Genomic DNA, 22,783 nt, shown 5'->3' on the forward strand with positions numbered 1-22,783 from the left:
ATGTCCCCCCTGCAGCATAGGCCTATAGCAGCATATCTACCACCAAGCTATATTTGAGACTAACTATTATAGTCTTGTTCTATAGCTGCAACTATGACTACTGACTCTAACACACTAGAGTTTACACTACCTAGAGATTTACCAACACCAGCTAGAGGTTTACTAAACACTAACTATAGGCTTTACTAAACAGAAAGGTTTTAAGTTTAGTTTTAAAGGTGGAGGTGGTGTCAGCCTCCTTAACCCAGATTGGAAGTTGGTTCCATAGTAATGGTGCCTGATAGCAGAACGCCCGCCCTCCAAATCTACATTTAGATACTCTAGGAACTACGAGTAAACCTGCACTCTGAGAACGGAGAGCTCTGCCAGGAACACAAGGCTCTATCAGGTCTTGCAAATAACTTACTAGCAGAACGCCCGCCCTCCAAATCTACATTTAGATACTCTAGGAACTACGAGTAAACCTGCACTCTGAGAGCGGAGAGCTCTGCCAGGAACATAAGGCTCTATCAGGTCTTGTAAATACTGCAGAGCTGAGCCGTTTTGGGCTTTATATGCAAGTAATACAATTTTAAATTGATTAGATTACTGCACTACTGCTGTACAGTAATCGGATTACTGTAGTATTGTAATCAGATTACTCCAGTATTGTAATCAGATTACTGCAGTATTGTAATCGGATTACTTCTCGTCCTCCAGGAGTTGAACCGGCTGAATCTAGAATCTTCTAACGGAAAGCTGACGTCTGATTTGTCGGTTTCCTACATCGACTCCTCCCTCATCTCCCCGGAAACCGGCTCCCTGCTGAGCAACACCGTTTCCATGACGACCACCGGCTCCCTATTGGCCAAACAGAACAAGCCCAAGAGTGGGCGGAGCCTCCTGGGGGGCCCGGCGGCCCTGAGCCCCCTCACGCCCAGGTGAGTCTGCAGGTGTACAGATACAGGTGTACAAGTACAGATACAGGTGTACAGGTACAGGTGAGTCTGCAGGTGTACAGATACAGGTGTACAAGTACAGGTGAGTCTACAGGTGTACAGGTCTACAGGTTTACAAGTACAGGTGAGTCTGCAGGTGTACAGATACAGGTGTACAAGTACAGGTGAGTCTACAGGTGTACAAGTACAGGTACAGGTGAGTCTACAGGTGTACAGATACAGGTGTACTAGTACAGTTAAGGGGGCGGAGCCTTCTGGGGGGCCCGGCGGCCCTGAGCCCCCTCACGCCCAGGTGAGTCTACAGGTACTAGTACAGGTACAGATACAGGTGATTCAGAAACCAACTTCAGCGTGGTGTCCTGTAGTGTTGTGTACCACCTAGTACTACGTAGTACTACCTAGTACCAGCTAGTACTACCTAGTACCAGCTAGTACTACGTAGTACCACCTAGTATTCCCTAGTACCACCTAGTACTACGTAGTACTCCCTAGTACCAGCTAGTACTACGTAGTACTACCTAGTACCAGCTAGTACTACCTAGTACTCCCTAGTACTGACTCCTCCTCCTTCTCTGCAGCTTCGGTATCCTGCCCCTGGATCCCAGCCCGGGAGACCCCACATATCTGCAGAACTATTCAGCTGCCATGGAAACGCAGCCGGCGGCGCCCAAGAAAATACAGGTTAGTACCCCGTAATTAAACTACAGGTTAGTACCCCGTAATTAAACTACAGGTTAGTAACACGTAATTTAACTACAGGTTAGTACCCTGTAATTAAACTACAGGTTAGTAACACGTAATTTAACTACAGGTTAGTACCACGTAATTAAACTACAGGTTAGTACCACGTAATTAAACTACAGGTTAGTACCACGTAAATAAACTACAGATTAGTACCACATAAATAAACTACAGGTTAGTACCACGTAATTAAACTACAGGTTAGTAACACGTAGTTAAACTACAGGTTAGTACCACGTAAATAAACTACAGATTAGTACCACATAAATAAACTACAGGTTAGTACCACGTAATTAAACTACAGATTAGTACCACATAAATAAACTACAGGTTAGTACCACATAAATAAACTACAGGTTAGTACCAGGTAAATAAACTACAGATTAGTACCACACGTGAATAAACACTGATATTTTACTGACCCTTTCAGTTTACTGTTACTCTCCTCACCTGCTGGTGTTTGTTCTCTCCTCATGATGTTTATCTCCCCTCACCTGGTCCTGGTTCTGGTTCTGGTCCTGGTCCTGGTCCTGGTTCTGGTCCTGGTTCTGGTCCTGGTCCTGGTCTCCCCTGGTCCTGGTCCTGGTTCTGGTCCTGGTCCTGGTTCTGGTTCTGGTCCTGGTTCTGGTCCTGGTTCTGGTCTCTCCTGGTCCTGGTTCTGGTCCTGGTCCTGGTTCTGGTTCTGGTTCTGGTCTCTCCTCAGGCCGTGTCCAGGATCGGTCAGTCCAAGTCCGTCTTCAGCCAGAACAGCAGAGACGTTCTCCCCATCCCCTTCAACCAATCACAGAGCTCCGCCCCCCACACCAGGTAACTAACCAATCACAGAGCTCCGCCCCCCACACCAGGTAACTAACCAATCACAGAGCTCCGCCCCCCACACCAGGTAACTAACCAATCAAACACCAGGTAACTAACCAATCAAACACCAGGTAACTAACCAATCAAACACCAGGTAACTAACCAATCACAGAGCTCCGCTCCACCTCAGCACAGAAAGTACATGACAAATTTACATCAACTTCACCAGACATATAGCCAGGAAGGCGTTGAGTTGAGGGAGGTGGTTATCAGTAAGTGTGTGTAGCGGTAAGTCCGTGAACTTCTCTCAGATCTGCTCCTCAGCCAATGTCCTTGATGTTATCAGACGGCTCGGTCAGTTCTGAAACAGGTCCACAGATGTTCCTGAGAGGGGAGGGTTAGTGGGGGCAGAATCACCTTGTTTACATTCCACCAGGGAGATTGTGACCAGAGTGATCGGCCCAAAACCGCCCTGTCAAGGTCAGATTATAGAATCAACAATTATATTGAAAACAGACGGACTCAGTAATTTTCCGTCTGCCTTCAGTCTCTGGTTCATCAATGGCGACTCCAATCAGACAAATTTGTGATCAATTCCCACCAAGCCGAGCTTCCAACTTCTCCAAGGTCTTCTCCATCTTACCAATGAGCTCAAAGACGCCGCCAGCCTGTGATTCTGTTCAAGAATCACATCCAGCTTACGGCTTTGCTCCCCCAGCGTTAAAGTCTGAGTGTTGATCACCTTGCTTGATCCTTCAGCCACGTCCGGCAGCTCTGAAAGAGCCAGAACAGCTGTCGACCACTTACACGTTTGTCGGTAGACCAGGAATCCCCCTCCTCCGATTAGGAGAAATCCTGCTATCATAAATCCAATTATGAAGCATCTTCAACGTCCTCGACAGACAGAATCACCAAACACAGCGGTTTCCAATGTTTCCAGGAATCCGTTGTGTATCCAGAAAAAAATGTCCCAACGGGGCAGGAGGGCTCCCTTACCCTCTGACTTCTCGTCGCAAAAATTTGATAAATTGTGCTGAGAGACCAGTTAATCAATTCCATGATTGTAGAGTTTCGGAGGAGTGAAAAGAAGATACTCTGAAGATGAGACAAACAAAAGCAGTAGCAGGGCAGACAGGGAGGGAGAGGAGCAGAGAAGCTTCTGCCTTCGCTGACTAGACTAGTTAGTCTAGTTAACTAGTCTCTAACTAGTCCTCTCCCCCACAGCGGGTCTCCCCAGGTCCTGGTTAGGGTACTAACTAGTTAACTAGTCTCTAACTAGTCCTCTCTCCCCACAGCGGGTCTCCCCAGGTCCTCTCTCCCAGCATGTCGGGTCCTCCCAACGTTCAGCCCAGAAGAAGCTCCAGACTCTTCACCAGCGCCAGCTCCACGGCCAAGGTACCGTTAGCATAGCAACACATTAGCATAGCTCCACGGCCAAGGTACCGTTAGCATAGCAACACATTAGCATAGCTCCACGGCCAAGGTACTGTTAGCATAGCCACACGTTAGCATAGCTCCACGGCCAAGGTACCATTAGCATAGCAACACGTTAGCATAGCAAACGTTAGCAAAGCTCCACGGCCAAGGTACCGTTAGCATAGCAACACGTTAGCATAGCTCCACGGCCAAGGTACCGTTAGCATAGCAACACATTAGCATAGCTCCACGGCCAAGGTACCGTTAGCATAGCAACACGTTAGCATAGCTCCACGGCCAAGGTACAGCCGTTATCATGGCAACACGTTACTGTAGCAACACGTTAGCATAGAAACATGTTACCAGGTGACCTCTGACCCTAACTGTGTTTCTGTTAGCGGTGTATTACCAGGTTTCCATGGCAACCTTTAACCCCTCCCTCTGTCTCTTACCGTGACCTCTGACCTCTAACCCCTCCTCTCCCTCTCTCTTCAGGAAAACAGCAAGAAGCTGAAGATGAAGTTTCCAACCAAAATCCCCAACAGGAAAACCAAGTGTAAAACGGCCAAGACGACGAACAGCAGCAACCTGAACGAGAGTCTGGACATCCTGAGACTAGAACCCGGTCTGACGGAGACCCGGGTCCCCCAGTACCAGAGAGCTGCTGCAGGTACGAGTCCTGGTCCTGGTCCCCCCTAGTCCTATAGTCCCCTAGTCCTGGTCCTGGTTCTAGTCCAGATCCCCCAGTAACAGCAGCAGCCCTGGTCCTGGACTACAGGAGTGAGGTTAGCCACCACGTGGACCAGACTACAGGAGTGAGGTTAGCCACCACGTGGACCAGACTACAGGAGTGAGGTTAGCCACCATGTGGACCAGACTACAGGAGTGAGGTTAGCCACCATGTGGACCAGACTACAGGAGTGAGGTTAGCCACCATGTGGACCAGACTACGGGAGTGAGGTTAGCCACCATGTGGACCAGACCATGTGAGGTTAGCCACCATGTGGACCAGACTACAGGAGTGAGGTTAGCCACCATGTGGACCAGACTACAGGAGTGAGGTTAGCCACCATGAGGACCAGACTACAGGAGTGAGGTTAGCCACCATGTGGACCAGACTACAGGAGTGAGGTTAGCCACCATGTGGACCAGACTACAGGAGTGAGGTTAGCCACCATGAGGACCAGACTACAGGAGTGAGGTTAGCCACCATGAGGACCAGACTACAGGAGTGAGGTTAGCCACCATGTGGACCAGACTACAGGAGTGAGGTTAGCCACCATGTGGACCAGACTACAGGAGTGAGGTTAGCCACCATGTGGACCAGACTACAGGAGTGAGGTTAGTCACCATGTGGACCAGACTACAGGAGTGAGGTTAGCCACCATGTGGACCAGACTACAGGAGTGAGGTTAGCCACCATGTGGACCAGACTACAGGAGTGAGGTTAGCCACCATGTGGACCAGACTACAGGATTGAGGTTAGCCACCATGTGGACCAGACTACAGGAGTGAGGTTAGCCACCATGTGGACCAGACTACAGGAGTGAGGTTAGCCACCATGTGGACCAGACTACAGGAGTGAGGTTAGCCACCATGTGGACCAGACTACAGGAGTGCGGTTAGCCACCATGTGGACCAGACTACAGGAGTGAGGTTAGCCACCATGTGGACCAGACTACAGGAGTGAGGTTAGCCACCATGTGGACCAGACTACAGGAGTGAGGTTAGCCACCATGTGGACCAGACTACAGGAGTGAGGTTAGCCACCATGTGGACCAGACTACAGGAGTGCGGTTAGCCACCATGTGGACCAGACTACAGGAGTGAGGTTAGCCACCATGTGGACCAGACTACAGGAGTGAGGTTAGCCACCATGTGGACCAGACTACAGGAGTGAGGTTAGCCCCCATGTGGACCAGACAGACTACAGGAGTGAGGTTAGTCACCATGTGGACCAGACGGACTACAGGAGTGAGGTTAGCCATCATGTGGACCAGACTACAGGAGTGAGGTTAGCCACCATGTGGACCAGACTACAGGAGTGAGGTTAGCCACCATGTGGACCAGACTACAGGAGTGAGGTTAGCCACCATGTGGACCAGACTACAGGAGTGAGGTTAGCCACCATGTGGACCAGACTACAGGAGTGAGGTTAGCCACCATGTGGACCAGACAGACTACAGGAGTGAGGTTAGCCACCATGTCATTAATATTAACTTGTTTGTTTCCAGATACCATCGTGTCGTTGCTGCGGGACTTTGGCCGCGGCTACCTAGCTCTGTGCAGCTACAACTGCAGGGAGGCCATTAGCATCCTTAGCTCTCTACCGCCGCAGCATTACAACACCGGCTGGGTTCTGACACACATCGGCCGGGCCTGGTTCGAGCTGGCCGAGTACACGCAGGTGAGTCACGCAGGTAAACACCTGTAAACAAGGTAAACACACACAGGTAAACACACGCAGGTAAACCGGGTGGAGGGAATGGAGGTCTACTCCATCCGGTCCTGGTCCACTCATGTGGAGGTAGATCCGAGGAAGGTGCGGAGCATAAAAGTGAACATAAATGAGGAATAATAATAATAGTGGTCCCAGTATAGAACCCTGGGGTGCACCTTTAGAGGAAGGAAGGAAGGTTTATGGCAGGGTGATGAACACTTGATGGGTGTCCAGGATAAACAGGCTCTCCACGGGGTTTAAAGGTATTAAATGGTGATAAATCAAAACGATCAAATTTACGGGAATTAAAAGTGTCACCGTATCGACCTGAATATAAGACGACCTCATTATAAGAAGACCCTGATTACAAGACTCTTTTTCAAGACTCAAGTTTGAAAAAAGACTTTTTGAACACCAAATTCAATTTTTATACAGAAAATAATGACAGTACATCTGAAACAAATGATTATAACAATATATTGGAGAGAAAAAGCCTGTTATTTAGTCTCATTCAAACCATCATCAGGCGGAGCGTCTCTTCGCGGAGGTCCGGAGGATGGAGTCGTACCGGGTGGAGGGGATGGAGATCTACTCCACCACGCTGTGGCATCTGCAGAAAGACGTGGCTCTTTCTGCTCTGAGTAAAGACCTGACGGACCTGGACAAGAACTGCCCCGAGGTGAGAATCTGCCCCGGGGGGCGGGGCCTGCTCTGGGGAGGCAGGGTCTGCCCCGGCTGCTCAGGTGTAACCTCTCCCTCTCACCTGTTTCCAGGCCTGGTGCGTGGCAGGAAACTGCTTCAGTCTGCAGAGAGAGCACGACATCGCCATCAAGTTCTTCCAGAGAGCCATCCAGGTTAGCGCCTGTCGCTATTGCTATTACCGTCCCCTCACCCACCTGTACCCCCCCCCCCCCCCCCCCCACCTGTATCTCACCTGTACCCCCCCACCTGCCCCCCCAGGTGGACCCCGGCTTCGCCTACGCCTACACTCTCCTGGGCCACGAGTTTGTCCTGACGGAGGAGCTGGATCGAGCTCTGGCCTGTTTCCGGAACGCTATCCGGGTCAACAACCGCCACTACAACGCCTGGTAGGTAACCACGGCAACGTCACGGTGCTACATAACTGCCAAATTTACGGCCATTAAAAGTGTTTACTGTATCGGCCCGAATATAAGACGACCTGATTATTAGACGACCTGATTATAAGACGACCTGATTATAAGACGACCTGATTATAAGACGACCTGATTATAAGACGACCTGATTATAAGACGACCTGATTATTAGACGACCTGATTATAAGACGACCTGATTATTAGACGACCTGATTATAAGACGACCTGATTATAAGACGACCTGATTATTAGACGACCTGATTATTAGACGACCTGATTATAAGATGTGGTGGCAAAAATTGTTCGTTCAAGTGTTGAAAAATGAATGTCAGGACACACTCAGCTGTCTTTCTGGAGTTTTAATGAAAAGAGAAACATTCAATGAATGGAGGATCACACAGTGCCGATCTGATCAGACGTTCAGTCAGCCAGTAATGCCCTAGCAATGTTTAAGCACACGCTGTCTTATAACGGCCAGGCTGATTTTTGTCTGCTGGACAACACAAGAGCTTCAGAGGACGTTTTGGCCAGTGTTTAGAAATGGAATATTATAGTCTTTTTAATCATTCTAGTCCCTGAATGGAGGCATGGTGACGTAGAATTGTCAAATTGGGTTGATCGCACCATTCGAATGTTTGCAGATTACTTTTGTGATACTGTATTTGACCCGGATTGTATGGAAATGGGATTCTTGCCATTGCGAGTATGAGCTGTGTATGATTGGGTTGATTGTGAAACAGAGGTGGAACATATCAATCATTTTTCTTTATTTTGTCTGTCGTGAAGTCAAGTACTATCACCAGAGACGAATGCGTTAAAGCTACTCTGGCTCTGTTGACCCATTTGGCTGAACAGGGGTATAAAGCCAGCCTGTCCAAACTGCAGTTTGCAGTTTGCAGAATTGAGGCCATTCAAAGGAAAAAATGCCAAAACCGGTCACTAAGAAACAAGCAATGTCATTTCTGGGCATCACCAGTTATTGTCGACAGTGGGTCCCGCATTATGCTGAAATTGAGGCACCATTGGCAGCAATTGCCCATGGAAAAGGCCTAAAAGCATCACACCCTGTTACCTGGACTGACGAGGCTGACAAAGCTTTCACTGACCTGAAACTGACGTTACAGACGCCTCCGATACTTGGACTGCCTGACTGTTCACGACCTTTCACCCAGACCGTGGACGAAAAGGGGGTTACATGACTTCAGTGCTACAGCAAGTTCTTAACCCTTACCCTTTTGCCAACAGCTGAGGACGGAGAACCACACGACTGTGGCAACGCTAACATCCATTTGTTCCCCAAGACCTGAATCTGAGTGACAATGCTGACTTTGATGTTTTTGTCGGTGGTTATGCTTCCAGGGATCCTGCTACGGGCAGTAACATTGCAGGTTTTGCTGTTTTGGGGCCTTTGTCCCCAAAACACTCAGCTCAGGCAGCTGAACTGGTGGCGCTGACAGAGGCGTGCAAGTTTGCTGAAGGAAAGTCAGTAAACATTTACACTGACAGCAGATACGCCTGGGGTGTTGTTCATGATTTGGCCAAATTTGGCGTAACAGAGATTTTTTAACTTCCACGGGTAGACCCATAGCGCGTCACGTACTAGTGGCCGCCCTCCTGGTGAACGAACTGATGTTATTGGCGTTATCTGACAGTGATAATGCTGTGCGGAGGGAGGGGTACAGGTGGAACAGCGCAGTTTGCCACCCTGAGATGGAAAACCAGGAACACAAACCATCACCTCCGCCACCTGTGGAATCTCTTCTGCAAATGCAACAAATTATTCAGGTGTGCAACAACATGTGTCATATTGATCTCGTTGGTCAGCGTCCTCGTCACAGTGAGCCTAAACATTGACTCCCTCTCAATTTTTTTTTTTTTTTTTTGTCTTCCAAATCTGCTTAAAGATTTTTAAAAACCGAGATCCGACTTTAATTATTTTTTTAAATTAATTATTGTTCTCCAGACAGTCAAAATTGTTATTCCAGACATTTACAGACAGTTCAGACAAAACACAAACTTTTCCTTCACCTGTCTTAGTATCTATAAGGCCCTAAGACGCCCCCAGACCCGGTCTGGTCTAGATTCCCCGAACCCAGAGTCCCAAGTTCCAAACTTGGAGTAAGTCCACCACTCTCTGACACAAAGCCTCCGCCTGTAGGGAAGCCGAGTATCTGGAACGTCTGCCGACGCTACTGCCGATTCAGTAGGTAGAGAGAAGACTGTCGCGCGCAGCTTATTTCGGCCGTTTCTTTCCTCAAAACTCACCTGAAAGAACAGCGAGGTGTTTCTGTAGCCACCGAGTTCCCTAGACCCCAACCGGTGAGGGGACTCCCTTCAGTCCTCCGGACGTCAGGCCCTCTTCTCCACCTTCACTTGATGGGGGAGTACGAGGTTGTTGCTGCACTTTAATCACCTTCGATCCAGAGGGAAAAAAGGAAAATCCGCTCACAGACGGGGTCCCTTCGTGGTCGCCAAATTGTGGTGGCAAAAATTGTTGTTCGTTCAAAAAAGTGTTCAAAAATGAATGTCAGGACACGCTCAGCTGTCTTTCTGGAGATTTAATAAAAAGAGAAACATTCATGAATGGAGGATCACACAGTGCCGATCTGATCAGATTCAGTCAGCCAGTAATGCCCTAGCAATGTTTAAGCTAACGCTATCTTATAGTGGCCAGGCTGGGAACAACTAGACAGAATATCACCATGGCAACCGTGCTAGACTCTGTGTCAAAGGAGCATGACCTTTGACCTCGCCAAAGAATGCTCACTTGAAAACAGGATTTGTGCATTAGTGTTAAAGTTAGTGTTATTATTAATGTTATTAGTGTTAAAGTTAGTGTTATTATTAATGTTATTAGTGTTAAAGCATACAAGACAAAAAACATTGTTATACCAACATTTCCCATTACATTGACGACCCTGAATATAAGACGACCCTGAATATAAGACGACCCTGAATATAAGACGACCGGATTATAAGACAAACCTCTTTTTTCAAGAATCAAGTTTGAAAAAAGACTTTTTGAACACCAAATTAAATCTTTATACAGAAAATAATTATATTGAATATTGGAGAGAAAAAAGCCTGTTATTTTGTCCAAACCAAAGGTGATGAACACTTAAAGGTTTTAAAAGGTATTAAAGGTGTTAATCAACCTTTAGGAAGCTGCATTTACGTGTTTATTCCTGCAGGTATGGTTATTAAATGTTATAAAATGTTATTAATGTGTTTATTCCTGCAGGTACAGTTATTAAATGTTATTAAATGTTATTAATGTGTTTATTCCTGCAGGTACGGTTATTAAATGTTATTAAATGTTATTAAATGTGGTTATTAAATGTTATTAAATGTTATTTAATGTTATTAAATGTGTTTATTCTGCAGGTACGGGTATTAAATGTTATTAATGTGGTTATTAAATGTTATTAATGTGGTTATTAAATGTTATTAAACTTTATTAAATGTTATTAATGTGTGTATTCTGCAGGTACGGTTATTAAATGTCATTAAATGTTATTAATGTGTGTATTCTGCAGGTACGGTTATTAAATGTTATTAAATGTGTTTATTCTGCAGGTACGGTTATTAAATGTTATTAAATGTGTTTATTCTGCAGGTACGGTTATTAAATGTTATTAAATGTTATTAATGTGTTTATTCCTGCAGGTACGGTTATTAAATGTTATTAATGTTATTAAATGTGTTTATTCTGCAGGTACGGTTATTAAATGTTATTTAATGTTATTAAATGTTAATAAATGTTAATAAATGTGTTTATTCTGCAGGTACGGTTATTAAATGTTATTAAATGTTATTAATGTGTGTATTCTGCAGGTACGGGTTGGGGATGATCTATTAAATGTTATTAATGTGGTTATTAAATGTTATTAATGTGTTTATTCCTGCAGGTACGGTTATTAAATGTTATTAAACTATATTAAATGTGTGTATTCTGCAGGTACGGGTTGGGGATGATCTACTACAAGCAGGAGAAGTTTAACTTGGCAGAGATTCACTTCAAGAAGGCGTTGAGCATCAACCCGCAGAGCTCCGTGCTGCTCTGCCACATCGGAGTGGTGGGTGCCTTGCTCAAGGGTTGGGGGCAGGGCAGGGCAGGCGGTGCTGCCGGCCCGGGCTAACCTTGCTCAAGGGTTGGGGCAGGCGGTGCTGCCGGCCCGGGCTAACCTTGCTCAAGGGTTGGGGCAGGCGGTGCTGTCGAACCCTAACCCTAACCGTACACATGTGTCTCCAGGTCCAACACGCCCTGAAAAAGTCTGAAGCTGCTCTGGAAACTCTGAACCGAGCGATCGGCATCGACCCCAAGAACCCGCTCTGCAAGTTCCACCGGGCTAGCATTCTGTTCGCTAACGACAAGTACAAGGTAATCAATACTGATCAATGCTGATCAATACTGACCAATACTGATCACCACTGATCAATACTGATCAATACTGATCACAGTTCCACCGGGCCAGCATCCTGTTCGCTAACGACAAGTACAAGGTAATCAATACTGATCACTACTGACCAATACTGATCACAGTTCCACCGGGCCAGCATTCTGTTCGCTAACGACAAGTACAAGGTAATCAATACTGATCAATGCTGATCAATACTGACCAATACTGATCACCACTGATCAATACTGATCAATACTGATCACAGTTCCACCGGGCCAGCATCCTGTTCGCTAACGACAAGTACAAGGTAATCAATACTGACCAATACTGACCAATACTGACCAATACTGATCACTACTGATCACTACTGATCAATACTGATCACAATTCCAACGTTAATTAACCGTTGCGCGTGCAATTTGCACCAATTATGGTGAAGTACTCAAACCGAGTCCGATGAACCTCCATGAGTCTCTGTATCAAACCATCGGTAGAAAGTAGGAATTATCAGATATGGACCAATCAGATGAAGGGGCGGGGCTTTCTAGCGTCTAGCGTCACCACGGTAACACTTTTGAAAGAGAAAAGTAATGCGCGTAGTCGCAGGATGGAGACGCACATTTTGATGTATAACACACCTGGGTGCACGTTACGGTTCGGGCTGAATTAACTGCAGAAGAAATGGCAGAAATTATGCCAAAATTACACGATTAATTCAAAATGGCCGACTTCCTGTTGGGTTTCGGCCATGTCGCCAAGAGACTTTTCTTTAAGTTGGGCCATGATACAGGTGTGTAGCGATTTTCGTGCATGTACGTCAAACCGTATTGTGGGGCTTGAGGAACAAAGTTTTCAAGGGGGCGCTGTTGAGCCATTAGGCCACGCCCATTAATGCAAACCATTAAATATCACATTTATCACCAGGACTGGCTTTGTGCAAAATTTGGTGACTTTTGGGCACGTTTAGGGGGAAAAAGACCCTCATTTGGTCGGAACAAAAACATCTACAGATACATTAGGGCCCTAGCACTGTCAGTGCTCGGGCCCTAATTAATGAATTAGTCAAAATAGTTCTCAAATACGATGAAATACTCTCAGATCTGGCTGGTTCTCTGGTTGCCATGGTAGCGTCTGTCCTGGTTCTCTGATTGGTTGTCAGGGTAACGATCCTCTGATTGGTTGTCGTGCTAACCTCCCTCTGTCTGTCCTGGTTTCTCTGAGTGCTTGATTGGTTGCCACGGTAACCTCCCTCTGTCTGTCCTGGTTCTCTGATTGGTTGCCATGGTAACCTCCCTCTCTCCTCCAGGCCGCCCTGCAGGAGTTGGAGGAATTGAAGCAGATCGTTCCCAAAGAGTCGCTGGTTTACTTCCTCATAGGGAAGGTAAGCTCCGCCCCCTGTGGTGGCTCAGCCAATCAGGGTCAGACTCTGTCCCCGCCCCTTCTCTCTGACCCCGCCCCCACTCTGACCCCGCCCCCTCTCTAACTCTAACTCCCCCTTCTCTCTGGCTCCGCCCCCCCAGGTGTACAAGAAGCTGGGCCAGACTCACCTGGCCCTGATGAACTTCAGCTGGGCCATGGACCTGGACCCTAAAGGAGCCAACAACCAGATCAAGGAGGCCATCGACAAGAGATACCTGCCCGAGGATGAAGGTAACTACCCCCAGATACTAATACCATCCCACCCCCCCTCATTGACATCGATACCTGCCCGAGGATGAAGGTAAATACCCCCAGGCAGTAATGCCAGTCAGTTCTGAAACAGGTCCACAGATGTTCCTGAGAGGGGAGGGCTAGTGGGGGCAGAGTCACCTTGTTTACATTCCACCAGGGAGATTGTGACCAGAGCGATCGGCCAAACCGCTCTGTCAAGGCCAGATTATAGAATCAACAATTATATTGAAAACAAACAGATTCAGTAATTTTCCGTCTGCCTTCAGTCTCTGGTTCATCAATGGCGACTCCAATCAGACCAATTAGTGATCAATTCCCGCCAAGCCGAGCTTCCAACTTCTCCAAGGTCTTCTCCATCGTACCAATGAGCTCAAAGACGCCGCCAGCCTGAGATTCTGTTCAAGAATCACATCCAGCTTACAGCTTTGCTCCCCCAACGTTAAAGTCTGAGTGTTGATCACCTTGCTTGATCCTTCAGCCACGTCCGGCAGCTCTGAAAGAGCCAGAACAGCTGTCGACCACTTACGCGTTTGTCGGTAGACCAGGAATCCCCCTCCTCCAATTAGGAGAAATCCTGCTATCATAAATCCAATTATGAAGCATCTTCAACGTCCTCCACAGACAGAATCACCAAACACAACGGTTTCCAATGTTTCCAGGAATCCATTGTTGTTTTGGGAGAAATCTCACTTAGGTTCTAGAGCGGTCGGCTGTGCAAAAATGAATCAGACACACACTCGCTTTTGCTATAAGATATGAATACTTTTATTAGCAAAAAAAGCAAGCATTTACATAGAAGACAAAACTACCCGTTTACTAGGATAACGGGTCAAGTTATCCCCCGCAAATGGCAGAGCAACATACAATCACAAGGGGCTAGGCCTGAACTCTCACCTTAACACAGAGGACTGGGAGAGCCGGACAGTCCAGGCAGAGGCAGCCATCAAAAACCCTGGCTGGGCGTCCGTGCACTAGACCCACAGCAGACGCTCACTGAACTTCCAGCTCTCTGTCTTTTATACCTTTCTCGCGGAAGGAGTTGCCCCTTCAACCCCCGCCTGCCAGTTCTCACGCTAAGGCCTGGTTCACACGGGACTGACATTTACAATAATACTAAACAGCAGGTGCAGACTGTGGTTTGGGAATTCAGGACACAAAACATATTTTTTCTCCCTTCAATTGTGAATCCATGTCTCACCTGTGTCTCTGTCTCACCTGTGTCTCTGTCTCACCTGTGTCTCTGTCTCACCTGTGTCTCTGTCTCACCTGTGTCTCTGTCTCACCTGTGTCTCTGTCTCACCTGTGTCTCGTGTCTCACCTGTGTCTCTGTCTCACCTGTGTCTCTGTCTCACCTGTGTCTCTGTCTCACCTGTGTCTCTGTCTCACCTGTGTCTCTGTCTCACCTGTGTCTCAGCAGCAGAGGTGGACGACAGTCAGGACAGCAGCATCATGACGGACGCCGACGACACGCAGCTGCACACGGCGGAGAGCGACGACGTCCTTTAGCTATACCTGTGTCCCACCTGTCCCCCCTAATGACCCACCTGTCCCCCCCCCCCACCTGTCCCCCACCTGTCCCCTACGTGTCTCCCAACTGTCTCCCCCCTGTCCCCCACCTGTCTCCCGCCGCTGCACCTTCCTCGGTTGAAGGAGAATCTCGTTACCTGCAACGAAGTTTCACACGTCTTTAGCTCCGCCTCCTTCCTGCCGTCTGACTGGCTGAAACAGACTGATGCTGAAACTAAGCCCCGCCTCCTCTTCCTCTGACGTCATCGAGCTGTGACATCATCGAGCTCGTCCTCTGACATCACCGCTGATTTTTTTTTTAATGTTCTTTTTATCATCCTTCTGGAAATGAACCAATAAAACGTGTAAATGCCCAACTGTCTCTTAGCGTGTCTGTTAGCTGTTAGCAGCCGGCGGCGGGTCCCAGGTAACCGCTACGCTAGCTTAGCTGAGGCTAAAGGGTCACCGCTACGCACCCTGGAATACATGGGGGTGTAACGGTGGTACCCTGGAATACATGGAGGTGTAACGGTGGTACCCTGGAATACATGGAGGTGTAACGGTGGTACCCTGGAATACATGGGGGTGTAACGGTGGTACCCTGGAATACATGGAGGTGTAACGGTGGTACCCTGGAATACATGGAGGTGTAACGGTGGTACCCTGGAATACATGGAGGTGTAACGGTGGTACCCTGGAATACATGGAGGTGTAACGGTGGTACTGGTACCCTGGAATACATGGAGGTGTAACGGTGGTACCCTGGAATACATGGGGGTGTAACGGTGGTACCCTGGAATACATGGAGGTGTAACGGTGGTACCCTGGAATACATGGGGGTGTAACGGTGGTACCCTGGAATACATGGAGGTGTAACGGTGGTACCCTGGAATACATGGAGGTGTAACGGTGATACCCTGGAATACATGGAGGTGTAACGGTGGTACCCTGGAATACATGGGGGTGTAACGGTGGTACCCTGGAATACATGGAGGTGTAACGGTGGTACCCTGGAATACATGGAGGTGTAACGGTGGTACCCTGGAATACATGGAGGTGTAACGGTGGTGCTGGTACCCTGGAATACATGGAGGTGTAACGGTGGTACCCTGGAATACATGGAGGTGTAACGGTGGTACCCTGGAATACATGGAGGTGTAACGGTGGTACCCTGGAATACATGGGGGTGTAACGGTGGTACCCTGGAATACATGGAGGTGTAACGGTGGTACCCTGGAATACATGGGGGTGTAACGGTGGTACCCTGGAATACATGGAGGTGTAACGGTGGTACCCTGGAATACATGGAGGTGTAACGGTGGTACCCTGGAATACATGGAGGTGTAACGGTGGTACCCTGGAATACATGGAGGTGTAACGGTGGTGCTGGTACCCTGGAATACATGGAGGTGTAACGGTGGTACCCTGGAATACATGGGGGTGTAACGGTGGTACCCTGGAATACATGGAGGTGTAACGTGGTACCCTGGAATACATGGAGGTGTAACGGTGGTGCTGGTACCCTGGAATACATGGAGGTGTAACGGTGGTACCCTGGAATACATGGGGGTGTAACGGTGGTACCCTGGAATACATGGGGGTGTAACGGTGGTACCCTGGAATACATGGAGGTGTAACGGTGGTACCCTGGAATACATGGGGGTGTAACGGTGGTACCCTGGAATACATGGAGGTGTAACGTGGTACCCTGGAATACATGGAGGTGTAACGGTGGTGCTGGTACCCTGGAATACATGGAGGTGTAACGGTGGTACCCTGGAATACATGGAGGTGTAACGGTGGTACCCTGGAATACATGGGGGTGTAACGGTGGTACCCTGGAATACATGGAGGTGTAACGGTGGTACCCTGGAATACATGGAGGTGTAACGGTGGTACCCTGGAATACATGGGGGTGTAACGGTGGTACCCTGGAATACATGGAGGTGTAACGGTGGTACCCTGGAATACATGGAGGTGTAACGGTGGTACCCTGGAATACATGGGGGTGTAACGGTGGTACCCTGGAATACATGGAGGTGTAACGGTGGTGCCCTGGAATACATGGAGGTGTAACGGTGGTACCCTGGAATACATGGAGGTGTAACGGTGGTACCCTGGAATACATGGAGGTGTAACGGTGGTACCCTGGAATACATGGGGGTGTAACGGTGGTACCCTGGAATACATGGGGGTGTAACGGTGGTACCCTGGAATACATGGAGGTGTAACGGTGGTACCCTGGAATACATGGAGGTGTAACGGTGGTACCCTGGAATACATGGAGGTGTAACGGTGGTACCCTGGAATACATGGAGGTGTAACGGTGGTACCCTGGAATACATGGAGGTGTAACGGTGGTACCCTGGAATACATGGAGGTGTAACGGTGGTACCCTGGAATACATGGAGGTGTAACGGTGGTACCCTGGAATACATGGGGGTGTAACGGTGGTACCCTGGAATACATGGAGGTGTAACGGTGGTACCCTGGAATACATGGGGGTGTAACGGTGGTACCCTGGAATACATGGAGGTGTAACGGTGGTACCCTGGAATACATGGAGGTGTAACGGTGGTACCCTGGAATACATGGGGGTGTAACGGTGGTACCCTGGAATACATGGAGGTGTAACGGTGGTACCCTGGAATACATGGAGGTGTAACGGTGGTACCCTGGAATACATGGAGGTGTAACGGTGGTACCCTGGAATACATGGAGGTGTAACGGTGGTACCCTGGAATACATGGGGGTGTAACGGTGGTACCCTGGAATACATGGGGGTGTAACGGTGGTACCCTGGAATACATGGAGGTGTAACGGTGGTACCCTGGAATACATGGAGGTGTAACGGTGGTACCCTGGAATACATGGGGGTGTAACGGTGGTACCCTGGAATACATGGAGGTGTAACGGTGGTACCCTGGAATACATGGGGGTGTAACGGTGGTGCTGGTACCCTGGAATACATGGAGGTGTAACGGTGGTACCCTGGAATACATGGGGGTGTAACGGTGGTACCCTGGAATACATGGAGGTGTAACGGTGGTACCCTGGAATACATGGGGGTGTAACGGTGGTACTGGTACCCTGGAATACATGGAGGTGTAACGGTGGTGCTGGTACCCTGGAATACATGGAGGTGTAACGGTGGTACCCTGGAATACATGGAGGTGTAACGGTGGTACCCTGGAATACATGGAGGTGTAACGGTGGTACCCTGGAATACATGGAGGTGTAACGGTGGTACCCTGGAATACATGGAGGTGTAACGGTGGTACCCTGGAATACATGGAGGTGTAACGGTGGTACCCTGGAATACATGGAGGTGTAACGGTGGTACCCTGGAATACATGGAGGTGTAACGGTGGTACCCTGGAATACATGGGGGTGTAACGGTGGTACCCTGGAATACATGGGGGTGTAACGGTGGTACCCTGGAATACATGGAGGTGTAACGGTGGTACCCTGGAATACATGGGGGTGTAACGGTGGTACCCTGGAATACATGGAGGTGTAACGGTGGTACCCTGGAATACATGGAGGTGTAACGGTGGTACCCTGGAATACATGGGGGTGTAACGGTGGTACTGGTACCCTGGAATACATGGGGGTGTAACGGTGGTACCCTGGAATACATGCGGGTGTAACGGTGGTACCCTGGAATACATGGGGGTGTAACGGTGGTACCCTGGAATACATGGAGGTGTAACGGTGGTACCCTGGAATACATGGAGGTGTAACGGTGGTACCCTGGAATACATGGAGGTGTAACGGTGGTACCCTGGAATACATGGTGTAACGGTGGTACCCTGGAATACATGGGGGTGTAACGGTGGTACCCTGGAATACATGGAGGTGTAACGGTGGTGCTGGTACCCTGGAATACATGGAGGTGTAACGGTTGTACCCTGGAATACATGGGGGTGTAACGGTGGTGCTGGTACCCTGGAATACATGGGGGTGTAACGGTGGTACTGGTACCCTGGAATACATGGGGGTGTAACGGTGGTACTGGTACCCTGGAATACATGGAGGTGTAACGGTGGTACCCTGGAATACATGGAGGTGTAACGGTGGTACCCTGGAATACATGGAGGTGTAACGGTGGTACCCTGGAATACATGGAGGTGTAACGGTGGTACCCTGGAATACATGGGGGTGTAACGGTGGTACCCTGGAATACATGGGGGTGTAACGGTGGTACCCTGGAATACATGGAGGTGTAACGGTGGTACCCTGGAATACATGGAGGTGTAACGGTGGTACCCTGGAATACATGGGGGTGTAACGGTGGTACCCTGGAATACATGGGGGTGTAACGGTGGTACCCTGGAATACATGGGGGTGTAACGGTGGTACCCTGGAATACATGGGGGTGTAACGGTGGTACCCTGGAATACATGGGGGTGTAACGGTGGTACCCTGGAATACATGGAGGTGTAACGGTGGTACCCTGGAATACATGGAGGTGTAACGGTGGTACCCTGGAATACATGGGGGTGTAACGGTGGTACCCTGGAATACATGGGGGTGTAACGGTGGTACCCTGGAATACATGGGGGTGTAACGGTGGTACCCTGGAATACATGGAGGTGTAACGGTGGTACCCTGGAATACATGGGGGTGTAACGGTGGTACCCTGGAATACATGGGGGTGTAACGGTGGTGCTGGTACCCTGGAATACATGGAGGTGTAACGGTGGTACCCTGGAATACATGGGGGTGTAACGGTGGTACCCTGGAATACATGGGGGTGTAACGGTGGTACCCTGGAATACATGGAGGTGTAACGGTGGTACCCTGGAATACATGGAGGTGTAACGGTGGTACCCTGGAATACATGGAGGTGTAACGGTGGTACCCTGGAATACATGGAGGTGTAACGGTGGTACCCTGGAATACATGGAGGTGTAACGGTGGTACCCTGGAATACATGGAGGTGTAACGGTGGTGCCCTGGAATACATGGAGGTGTAACGGTGGTACCCTGGAATACATGGGGGTGTAACGGTGGTACCCTGGAATACATGGAGGTGTAACGGTGGTACCCTGGAATACATGGAGGTGTAACGGTGGTGCCCTGGAATACATGGGGGTGTAACGGTGGTGCTGGTACCCTGGAATACATGGAGGTGTAACGGTGGTACCCTGGAATACATGGAGGTGTAACGGTGGTACCCTGGAATACATGGAGGTGTAACGGTGGTGCTGGTACCCTGGAATACATGGAGGTGTAACGGTGGTACCCTGGAATACATGGAGGTGTAACGGTGGTACCCTGGAATACATGGAGGTGTAACGGTGGTACCCTGGAATACATGGAGGTGTAACGGTGGTACCCTGGAATACATGGGGGAGTAACGGTGGTACCCTGGAATACATGGGGGTGTAACGGTGGTACCCTGGAATACATGGAGGTGTAACGGTGGTACCCTGGAATACATGGAGGTGTAACGGTGGTACCCTGGAATACATGGAGGTGTAACGGTGGTACCCTGGAATACATGGAGGTGTAACGGTGGTACCCTGGAATACATGGAGGTGTAACGGTGGTACCCTGGAATACATGGGGGTGTAACGGTGGTACCCTGGAATACATGGAGGTGTAACGGTGGTACCCTGGAATACATGGAGGTGTAACGGTGGTACCCTGGAATACATGGGGGTGTAACGGTGGTACCCTGGAATACATGGGGGTGTAACGGTGGTACCCTGGAATACATGGGGGTGTAACGGTGGTACCCTGGAATACATGGAGGTGTAACGGTGGTGCTGGTACCCTGGAATACATGGAGGTGTAACGGTGGTACCCTGGAATACATGGAGGTGTAACGGTGGTACCCTGGAATACATGGGGGTGTAACGGTGGTACCCTGGAATACATGGGGGTGTAACGGTGGTACCCTGGAATACATGGAGGTGTAACGGTGGTGCTGGTACCCTGGAATACATGGAGGTGTAACGGTGGTACCCTGGAATACATGGAGGTGTAACGGTGGTACCCTGGAATACATGGGGGTGTAACGGTGGTACCCTGGAATACATGGAGGTGTAACGGTGGTACCCTGGAATACATGGGGGTGTAACGGTGGTACCCTGGAATACATGGGGGTGTAACGGTGGTACCCTGGAATACATGGAGGTGTAACGGTGGTACCCTGGAATACATGGGGGTGTAACGGTGGTGCTGGTACCCTGGAATACATGGGGGTGTAACGGTGGTACCCTGGAATACATGGAGGTGTAACGGTGGTACCCTGGAATACATGGGGGTGTAACGGTGGTATCCTGGAATACATGGAGGTGTAACGGTGGTGCCCTGGAATACATGGAGGTGTAACGGTGGTACCCTGGAATACATGGAGGTGTAACGGTGGTACCCTGGAATACATGGAGGTGTAACGGTGGTACCCTGGAATACATGGAGGTGTAACGGTGGTGCTGGTACCCTGGAATACATGGAGGTGTAACGGTGGTACCCTGGAATACATGGGGGTGTAACGGTGGTACCCTGGAATACATGGAGGTGTAACGGTGGTGCTGGTACCCTGGAATACATGGGGGTGTAACGGTGGTACCCTGGAATACATGGAGGTGTAACGGTGGTACCCTGGAATACATGGGGGTGTAACGGTGGTACCCTGGAATACATGGGGGTGTAACGGTGGTGCTGGTACCCTGGAATACATGGAGGTGTAACGGTGGTACCCTGGAATACATGGGGGTGTAACGGTGGTACCCTGGAATACATGGGGGTGTAACGGTGGTACCCTGGAATACATGGAGGTGTAACGGTGGTACCCTGGAATACATGGAGGTGTAACGGTGGTACCCTGGAATACATGGGGGTGTAACGGTGGTACCCTGGAATACATGGAGGTGTAACGGTGGTACCCTGGAATACATGGAGGTGTAACGGTGGTAACCTGGAATACATGGAGGTGTAACGGTGGTACCCTGGAATACATGGAGGTGTAACGGTGGTGCTGGTACCCTGGAATACATGGAGGTGTAACGGTGGTACCCTGGAATACATGGAGGTGTAACGGTGGTACCCTGGAATACATGGAGGTGTAACGGTGGTACTGGTAACCTGGAATACATGGAGGTGTAACGGTGGTGCCCTGGAATACATGGGGGTGTAACGGTGGTACCCTGGAATACATGGGGGTGTAACGGTGGTACCCTGGAATACATGGAGGTGTAACGGTGGTACCCTGGAATACATGGAGGTGTAACGGTGGTACCCTGGAATACATGGAGGTGTAACGGTGGTACCCTGGAATACATGGAGGTGTAACGGTGGTACCCTGGAATACATGGGGGTGTAACGGTGGTACCCTGGAATACATGGAGGTGTAACGGTGGTACCCTGGAATACATGGGGGTGTAACGGTGGTACCCTGGAATACATGGAGGTGTAACGGTGGTACCCTGGAATACATGGAGGTGTAACGGTGGTACCCTGGAATACATGGAGGTGTAACGGTGGTACCCTGGAATACATGGAGGTGTAACGGTGGTGCCCTGGAATACATGGGGGTGTAACGGTGGTGCTGGTACCCTGGAATACATGGAGGTGTAACGGTGGTACCCTGGAATACATGGAGGTGTAACGGTGGTACCCTGGAATACATGGAGGTGTAACGGTGGTGCTGGTACCCTGGAATACATGGAGGTGTAACGGTGGTACCCTGGAATACATGGAGGTGTAACGGTGGTACCCTGGAATACATGGAGGTGTAACGGTGGTACC

The 22,783-nt window shown here is 49.3% G+C and overlaps 1 protein-coding gene across 2 annotated transcripts in view; it reads left to right on the forward strand.

The window, feature by feature from the left end:
• The window catches only part of cdc27 (cell division cycle 27), a 32,596-nt gene extending 17,200 nt beyond the window's left edge, over nucleotides 1–15,396 (forward strand). Inside the window, exons 7-20 of one of the 2 annotated variants that reach the window (XM_061711884.1) lie at nucleotides 700–920; nucleotides 1,517–1,619; nucleotides 2,383–2,486; nucleotides 3,773–3,872; nucleotides 4,389–4,563; nucleotides 6,128–6,300; nucleotides 6,860–7,012; nucleotides 7,107–7,187; nucleotides 7,294–7,421; nucleotides 11,407–11,524; nucleotides 11,701–11,829; nucleotides 13,155–13,229; nucleotides 13,369–13,498; nucleotides 14,934–15,396. In XM_061711884.1, the coding sequence (XP_061567868.1) occupies nucleotides 700–920; nucleotides 1,517–1,619; nucleotides 2,383–2,486; nucleotides 3,773–3,872; nucleotides 4,389–4,563; nucleotides 6,128–6,300; nucleotides 6,860–7,012; nucleotides 7,107–7,187; nucleotides 7,294–7,421; nucleotides 11,407–11,524; nucleotides 11,701–11,829; nucleotides 13,155–13,229; nucleotides 13,369–13,498; nucleotides 14,934–15,025 (1,782 nt within the window). In that variant the 3' untranslated portion in view covers nucleotides 15,026–15,396. The remainder of the gene's footprint in view (nucleotides 1–699; nucleotides 921–1,516; nucleotides 1,620–2,382; nucleotides 2,487–3,772; nucleotides 3,873–4,388; nucleotides 4,564–6,127; nucleotides 6,301–6,859; nucleotides 7,013–7,106; nucleotides 7,188–7,293; nucleotides 7,422–11,406; nucleotides 11,525–11,700; nucleotides 11,830–13,154; nucleotides 13,230–13,368; nucleotides 13,499–14,933) is intronic. The other variant, XM_061711885.1, reaches the window with a different exon arrangement.
• The last annotated feature ends 7,387 nt before the right edge of the window (nucleotides 15,397–22,783 follow it).

This window comes from Cololabis saira, chromosome 21, assembly GCF_033807715.1.
Source record: "Cololabis saira isolate AMF1-May2022 chromosome 21, fColSai1.1, whole genome shotgun sequence".
Lineage (NCBI taxonomy): Eukaryota > Metazoa > Chordata > Actinopteri > Beloniformes > Belonidae > Cololabis > Cololabis saira.